Genomic DNA, 8,826 nt, shown 5'->3' on the forward strand with positions numbered 1-8,826 from the left:
TTTTTTTTTTTTTTTTTTTTCCGCGGGAAAAATTTCACCCTAGTTAATTGCTAAAAAGGGACACCCCAAAAATAGTTACGACGATTTGTTAGTCCACCAAAAGGTGGGTAGTGGTTGGATTGGCCGCAGTTCGAAATGGAAAAGGAGGTAAGTGGTACTCCAGCCGAGGGGCGTGGGGTAAACAACTGCGTCATATTAAAAGGTGCCACTCGCATAAACACAAAATGGATCAAAATGAGGCAAGGACAATTAAATCGGGAAAGCATATCCTTTCCAGCAGCTTCGCCTCGTTGGGTGTATCCGTCGAAAGTTGCCACGAGTAGACCTTCTTATATACACCGGTTTCACCCGAATAGGAAAAAAAACAAAATAAGTTCACGTGAAATTATCATAGGGAAAGGACACCAATGTGAGTATATATGCCTCCCTTCTACACAGAGCGTTGGTCCAAATAGGTTTTTACGGATGGGAGAGGGTATCACCTGTCCCATACGGATACGTTTGACCAGAGAGACAGCGGAAAGGGGACCTCACGTGTAGGGGTTACGAGATGTGTAGCCCTTCCCCCGCTTGAGGCACGACACTTTTGGAAGCCATCCCAAGGAATGATGCCGATTGTACTGACAGACATTGTCCTCAGCCCTGTTGCGCACTCACCCGTAAGGACACATATGTCCGGGCAGGGGGGTCCAGCCAAAGTTGCACACAAAAGAAAGGTGTACATATACTGATAAGCAAACACTTGAAAAAAAAAATTAAAAGAAAATATGATAAAATAAAATAAAAGCACCCTCCCCAATGCAAATGCAGCTCACAAAAAGCAGCATAAAAAACAAAGGCAGAATGAAATGTCCCTTTCATGCCTCGTCAAAATCGCCGTAGCGTGGATGTCGTATTAACCCACTTGTGTTCCCCGTTGTAAAGTTTGACCGGCGAAGACATGCATAAAAAGGGCATGTACTTCGTGGCAGCTTTGTCTTGGCTTCGCTTTGACTTCAATTTGGCTTCACTTTGGCTCCTGTTCGGCCGCACCCGCCAATGCTTTCGCTCCAATGACGTAAAAGAAAACCCATACATAAAACCTCTAACTCTTCCATTGCGCACGCAGCGGAGCGGCAAAGAACGCCCTCTTTTGTTAATTCCACCTCAGCTGCAGCTCAGTTGTCTTCTCAGCGCACGTAGCATCGTACACAGGTCGGCATGTGCCTATCTCTACATACTTTTTTGGGCAGATAAAATTCCAACCATTTCGTGTCTTCACAAAAGTAGGGAAAGCTACAGCGTACTCTCGTCTACGTCGCTTGTTTCGTTTTTTTTTTTTTTTTTTTTTTCTTGCCTTCGATTCTTTGTCGTTACTACTTCGTGCGTTTAACAGCATTTAAGCAAGGCAAGACTATCTACACTTTGTGAGAGGTTCGGTGTGACCCTTCATTCGGCTCCTTCGTCATTTCCCTTCGCATCTTGCTCCCATCAGTGGTTGTCTAGCGCGATCACTGCCCCTCCCACACAAACGGGCAGCAAAAGGGGCAACAGAAGTAGTAACACCGGCAGCCGCATCGCCAGTAGCAGGAACACCACAACTGCGCACGTGTGGCCATTCCACTTTCAGACTAATGCCCAAGCGGAAGGCGAGCGTCCCCATCTTAGGGCACTGTCCCTGTGACTCAAAGCGCAGATGTGAAAGAGGCAGCGAGGGAGTTGTCTCCTCTTGCAGAAAAGCCAAATCGGAAGAACATCAAATAGTGGACGATGCTTTATTAAAATATAAAGGCGGGACGACAGGACTGTTCGGGGGGTTGAGATGTGCGGTGATAAAGGAGTTGGCAACTCGGATGGAGATCGCCCCGCTTGAGGACAGTCTGGTTGAGGAGAGGCTGATTGATGAGATTCTGGTTGAAGGGGGCCTCGTTGAGGACAACCCAGTTGAAGGGAGTAATCTCTTTGGCGACACTTCGAAGGGGCACCCACAGAGGAGCCCTCACAGGTTATCCCCCACAGTGGACAGGCTCACAGATGCGCAACTCTCCCTTTTAGAGAAGGTTGAACATCACGCAAGTAACAGGATGTATGGAAAGGTAAAAACGAGAGAGGCAAATACAGAGGAAACTGAAGACGAATGTACAGAGCAAGATAAAGAGCAGAGTAAAGAGGAAAGTACAGAGGAAAGTAGACAGCAAAATAAAGACGAAAATACAGAGGTAATCCCAGGGGGGGAAGACAATTTTGAGGAGATAAAGAACGATGTAAGTGGCCCTCTCTGTGGTGGGATGTCCCACGAAATAGGCGAACAGGCTGACATAAAACATGTAGATATAGCACATTTAGAAATTACAAATCAATTCTTCACGAAGGAAGATGAGGACCAAATGAAGAGCTCATCCGAGATCGAGTCCGTGTCAAAGGGGGGAAACACTAATGGTGTTGACTTACCTTTACGTGGAGATAAATGGGATCAAATAAAGCTCAGTGTGAGAAGTGATCCAACCCTTGCATCCACCCTGTGTGCAGATTCTGCTTCGACAATTTTGGGGTCGAGCCCAATTTATAGTCAATCACTGCAGATGAGGAATGGATATGCAAATCAACTGGAGGGGTGGGGAGCGACGGAGTGCCCCTCGGCAGATCTGCCACAGTGGGATCCCCCCAAAGATGAAGATGAGGAGGATGGAAATGATGAAAACGATAGAGACGACCAAGACGAAGATGATGAGAGAGTCTTCCGCGAGGGCAAAATGGCCCCTTCCCACAATGGAGGAAAATACTTCGAGGAGGACAAACCTGAGTTGATGACACACCCAAGCGGTTATCCCCCCCTGCTGTCTACCCTAAGCGATGAGTTGTTATGCTGCACTTCCAATGGTAGCGGTGAGACGAACAAGTGTAGTGGAACCCATGAATGCTTAACGGTGCAAAAGGAGAAGGAAGGGGGAAGTATCCCTTGCAGAAGCAGGCAGGTAGACATGAGCCATCATGGGGATGGCCCCTCTGATGAGGAGAAGACGTTTTGTGAAACCCTAACCAGCGAAGGAACCTCCTCCAAACGTATCTACCATTTTAGGAGAAGCAAAAATAATATACATATATACACACCAGGAGGAGGGGCCTACTTAACCATCGAGGATAACGGAGAGGATACCCCAGTGTCAATGACGAATGAAGAATCAAATGAAACACTCCACTGTGGGAGTGGACAAATCAAAGTTAAAAAGGAAGTTAACCCTGGGCAACAACAGACGGACATCCATTTCGTGAAGACCCAAAGTGCCTCCTTCCTGAGAAGCAGTAAAGAGAGTAACCACACGGATAATGAAACAGGTCTTAGAAAACCACAAGTGATATGCGAATTGGAATGTGCACATATGAATGGCAAAGGCCGTTTTGCAGACAGATCAAAAGACGCAAATCCCCATGAGGTGCGCAAATATGCATGCGCAGAGACTCTCCACCCACGAAGACGAAGTGCACCGGGAAGGACAGGGAAGGGAAAACTTACACCAATGTCGAAGAAAAAGGTAAAGGCAGAAAAAAAGAAAAAAAAAAAAATCCCCGGGAGAATTTACAAAGTTATTGTACGGGGGAAGGAGTGCTGGAGGGCCGAGTGGTTTGTCCAGAAGAGCCTCCAAGAAATGAGTTACCCCAATGGAAGGGTCCATGTGGCCATGGCGAAGACGAACAGGGAAGCGAACCAGGAGATGAATACGGAGACAAACACAGAGATGAAGACGGACGCAGAGGCTAAGATGAAAACTGAAAAGGGTAGTGAATGCTTCCAGGTGAGCCACCCCCACGGGAATGAAAGCTCAGTTGTGAAAAAGAGTAGGCAGTTTTCTGTGTCTGTGTATGGACCTGAAAACGCGAGACTGTTTGCCCTGTTCGAACTAATCAAATACAACTCCGTTCCGGATGGCTTGAGAGATGAAGCCAATCTGTGCATCTGCACCATCAGGAAAAATTTGATGGTGCAGGGGGGGTCCTCCAACAAATCTTGCAGCGGTCCATTCCTGCCTCTTATGTTTGCCGACTGGGACGATGCCTACTCACCCGCCTTGTTCAGAAAAATTCAGGGAGATATGGTGCGCAACTGGGGCCAGTTCACCAACGGGGGGTGCAGCGACATACACAGCGGTAGCACCGAGGTACACGACTTCGGTGGCAGCAAGGAGGAACCTCCGCAAGCTGTGCCCCACTTGGATGGATACAGTTTTCCTCGCAAAGGGAATCACGAAGGGGGGTTCGATTACGTGGTCAGGTGCGGCGGAGACTTCACTAGCCTAGGGGAAAACCCACCTAGCGGCGCGCCGAATCAAGCGAATCAGCAAAACCAGCCGAACCGCGGAAATAGCCACCCTAACCTGCTAAGTAACCATTCAAACCGCGTGAACAACTCGACGGGTCACACGGACAACCCGTCCTCACACAACCAGAACAACCTAGTGCACAGCATCAACGCGTACAACCTGTACTCAAGGCACATGGCCGACACGTTCGCACCGAACAAACCCTCGATGGTAAACCTGCACAAGAATTTCAACAGCAGCGACCATGCCTACGGGCCCCACGCAGAAGAAATCCTTAAGCTACAGAACCGTTTCTCATTCGGACACTTGGACGAATATACAAATGAGGCTAACAGAAACTGGGCCCTGCGGATTAACCATCCTGGATACCATTATAATTACACACGGGGTGACGACAAGATGAACAGCATGGGCACCTGTTCGTCTATCCATAGCTACTCAAATGAGTACGTAAATAACCATGATGATGTGAGAGGCCCTCCGGACAACCCGACCGCTGTCTCGACCGCCGATTCGACCACTAACTCGACCATCTTTGGCAACTATTTTCACTTCGATGGGAATGCGGTTAATTGCAAAATGGAGAAGAATTCCCCCGCCTTTGGGCCAAAGATGTCGGATGGGCGTGGCAGCGTGTTTGATCAGTTCGGCGGGGGGGCTGCACATTTGAGGAGTTGAGAATTCTGTACATGCATGTGCAGCTAGCCAAAGTAAAAAAAGAATAAAATAAAAAAAAAAATTTACATACTGTGTACATATTTGTGTACATGTCTGTCCATGGTTACAGAAAAAGCAATGACGGAACTGCTCACCCTTCTTCTTAAAATGACGCCCACAACTGTTCATTCTATTCGCAGTAGTTGCACGTGATGCGCATGTATCGGAATGCCTGCATAGCAACAGCCTTGAAAGAAGTATCCCCCACACCAAAAAAAAAAAAAAAAGACTCCCCTGGGGATTCAACTGCGTGAGGATATTTTCCCCCCCGGGGTTTCATACCTGTCTCTTTTTCTCCAAATGGATAGCTCGAGAGTAGCTTGGGCTGGTCAAAATGGAACTCCGCGATGGAAAAGTAGGAGGGGGGGTAGCGGCGCCGCATCCCAAGGAGGTGACCCTTCCACACCGCCAACATACAGCTAACACACAGTTAACACACAGCTAACACACCGCTCTACTCCTCAGAAGAGGCCGTAACTGACCTTGGCGACATACACCTCCAAGTGCTCGCTGTCCCTTTCCCTGCTCTTCAAACGCTCGGAGAGCACCGTGCCATACGTCTGCGTCTCCGCATACTTTTGGGGGGAAACCTTAGCATGTTGCATGCTGTTCAGTGCGGAGAAAACGTTATCGTTAAAGTGCTCTATGTGTTTGAGGATGGTGTTGAAATTTTTTGAGCCATACGTCGTTTTGAATGTGTGCAGCGTGTTTTTGTCCTCTTTAATTTTGTCCGCCCGGTCGTCTACACTGAGGTTGCTCGTAATCGTGTTCACGTCCTGTATGTTGTTGTAGGGATTCCTGGGGATCGTATGAACAGGCAAGCAAGTGTGACTGTAAAAATCTGCACTTAGGTTGTTCACTGCCTGAATCAGATTTACACAGTAGGATTTCATGTCATTAATGAACTTAGCGTACTGCAATGTGTTGCGCGCTGCGAAGTTTTCTTTCATGGATACGCTGGTGATGTAGAGAATGTTGGCCAGCTTGTTGGCGATGTTGTTGATGCTCGCTTCCATGTGTTCGCCGGTCTCCTCTTCCCGGGCGCCCTCCCCCAGCTCGTACATCTTGCGATTAGGAAGTGGCTGTTTCGATAGAAGCGGCTCCGAGGAAAGCGGTTTGGAGGAATGTGGTCTGTTGGAAGGCCGCTAGGCGAACTTATTCGGAAACTCTTCCAAACGTGGTTACGCCTTGCCGCCCAAAATGACTTGCAAAAGGTGAATTTTCACGCGGGGGGGGCCTTTACCAAGAAAGGGTCCCCCTAAACGATGAGCACAAATTTGGAAAAAAAAAAAAAAAACATCAACAAAATATATCAAAAAAAAGTTAAACATGTCGAAAGGGCAATTAAAAGAGATTACAAATAAGTAACAAATCGAAGAGGCAATTAAACGTGGCAGCTGGCGAGCTACTACCTCCCAAAGCGAATGCAGTAAACGAAGGCACTTCGCACGTCGTTCATCTGCAGAAACTGGTGAACGGAAAAGTTTCCATTCTGAATTATGTCCCCAAAGAGGTGCAAAAAAATCAAGTTGTTTTTTTGAAAATTCGATATATGTACAACGGGGAGGGAAAACATGTAAACTGGGGGAATGCCGCGCTTGGAAAGGAACTTCGTTGCCTTGATGGGCCTTCTGCCGATGTGTAAAAAATCATTCCTCCTTAGGTAACGAATGTATACTTGGAATTTTTCCCTTTTCTTTTTCCTCCTCTTTTTAATTAACAGGTATGTCTCCTTCTGATGGGTCATACTCTTCACATTGCTGCGATTGATTCTGCAGACCTGTCCTGATATACCATCGAGCATGTACACATTTGCGTTTTTTTCTCGTAGCTGAGGAGGAGGGGCTTCCTGCTCCTCCGAGTCTTTCTCTTTTTTCTCTCCACTCGTTACTATGCGAAAGAAAATTCGATTAACGAGCAGTTTGTTTTCTCCATCCAGATGTATAATTCGTACTTTCTCATTAGGTGAACAAATTCCCCCCTGGGTTGATGGGCTACACGCCTCGTCGTTATTAGCTCCACCCTGTGCTTCTCCCCTCCCATCGCAAAGGGAATATATGCCCCTCTGCCGAGTCACCTCCGACATTTCCCATGTGGTGCTGCACAGGTAAGATCGAACAAACTCATATAGCGACTTGTACACACGATCTACATTGGCATAGGTCAAATTTAACCCCGTGTATTTGCTGACCATTCCATGGAGGACTTGCATGCGGACAAATGTGGAGGGTAAAATTAAGAATTCCAAAAAATTAAAAATTTTTAAAAAAAAATTATGTTCATATAGAAGTTTTTTAATTGATATGAGTCTATCCATTTGATCGTTGCGGGTTCCAAAAAAGGAGTCGTACAGTTTTCTTTGCATGATCTGATATTCTTTGATGAACGGATTGGCACTTAGTTGTGTTTCTGTACTTCCCTCGTTGTAGCAGTAGTATTTATTGTGCATGTATATGGTGAAGACGTTTGTGCAGAACTGCAGGTGGGTGTCCAAGTTGGTCGTTTGGGCCATGATGTTGCTGAGCTTGCGGTCCAGCGCGGGGTACGCGTACACGCGGCTGCTTTGTAGCTCGCCTCTCACAGCGGGGTTATCGCGTTTAGCAGTGTTAGCGGGGTTAGAAATTTTGGCTGTTGTATCCGTGTTGGTCGTCGTATCCACGTTGGCTACCCTGTCGGTGTTGGCTGTCGTATTTGTGTTGGCTACCTTCTGTGTGTTGACTACCTTCTGTGTGTTGACTGCATTGGCGACCCCTCCCCCAAACAAGGAGGAAATGCTCGGAATTACGACGTGCCTGATGAAGTTTCTCGTGGCGGACAGGCTCTGATTAGACGTGTCGAAGCGCCACGACTTATTCACAATCTGCATGTACAGGTACAGGTTAATTTTGCTCAGCTTGATAAACGGCCTGTATATTAGGCAGTCCTTAAACCCGGTGAGGAATTTGATGCCCCTCAGGTTTTTGATGAAGGCCCCCCTGAGGAACTGAAACAACACGGTTTCGTTGTTGTCGTTTCGGTGGTGCCCCACAAACACGAGAGACTTCACGATGGAGCAGGCTCGCGCAGTGGCCATCGGAGCGGTTACCCACCTGTTCGGCGATGTCTTTAGCGACGTGTTTGGCGACGTTCTGATTGACCCCTCACCCTTGAGCAGCACCTCCGAAATGGGCTTCCTATTAGCCAATTTTATGTAGTGGTCTACGTCGCTCAGGTAATCCCGGTACCTGTACTTGGGCCTGCTCCCCCCTTCTGCGTACATGAAATTGTGGTTGCCCCCCTGCGCTGTGCGCATGCGTCTTCCCCTGCTGGCCTCCCTCTCTATCTGCCTGGTCAGCTGCATGTACACGTTTTTCCTCCATTCTCTGGCCAGGAGTAGAAAGTTATTCCCCCGTTTGCGGCGCGGTTGATTTTTTTGGGCCGTTTCTTCCTGTTCAGCCGCCGCCCCCTTCCTCCTGAGCACCTTGGTTCGGAACCTCAGCTTGTGCCTCCTACAAATATTCTTCACAAAGTTCTTCTCCTTGGCGCAATCCTCCCTCGTCGCATGGTTGCAATACAGGACGGTTACATTGCTCAAAACGGAGGCAAAGAACTGAACGCCACTATCTCCCTCACGGGAGCGGACAATCTCGTTTATATCATCATGCGTGTAGGAGTAGACGCCATTTAATATCTGCAACAGGGATGCGTAACTCTGAGAGTGTCTGTACCGTAGGGTCACTAAAATTTTGTACACAACAAAAAGGAAGGAATACAAGAGGGAAAGGGAATCCACCCCCGCGCTGACACTGAAAATTAATTTTTTTTTTTTTTT

The 8,826-nt window shown here is 47.7% G+C and overlaps 2 protein-coding genes across 2 annotated transcripts in view; one reads left to right on the forward strand and one right to left on the reverse strand.

Annotated features, from left to right (window-relative positions):
• Positions 1 to 1,613: 1,613 nt before the first annotated feature.
• On the forward strand, positions 1,614 to 4,976 carry C922_04576 (hypothetical protein; the record flags this gene model as incomplete). The annotated part of the gene is made up of 1 exon (XM_008820157.1): positions 1,614 to 4,976. The coding sequence occupies one exon, from the start codon at positions 1,614 to 1,616 to the stop codon at positions 4,974 to 4,976; it is 3,363 nt and encodes a 1,120-aa protein (XP_008818379.1).
• Positions 4,977 to 5,476: 500 nt separating this feature from the next.
• C922_04577 (hypothetical protein) overlaps positions 5,477 to 8,826 on the reverse strand; it is a gene marked incomplete at both ends in the record, with an annotated part of 4,127 nt that continues 777 nt past the window's right edge. Inside the window, 2 exons of the mRNA XM_008820158.1 lie at positions 5,477 to 6,115; positions 6,466 to 8,800. Of these exons, the coding sequence (XP_008818380.1) occupies positions 5,477 to 6,115; positions 6,466 to 8,800 (2,974 nt within the window). The remainder of the gene's footprint in view (positions 6,116 to 6,465; positions 8,801 to 8,826) is intronic.

Source organism: Plasmodium inui, assembly GCF_000524495.1.
Source record: "Plasmodium inui San Antonio 1 unplaced genomic scaffold supercont1.25, whole genome shotgun sequence".
NCBI lineage: Eukaryota > Apicomplexa > Aconoidasida > Haemosporida > Plasmodiidae > Plasmodium > Plasmodium inui.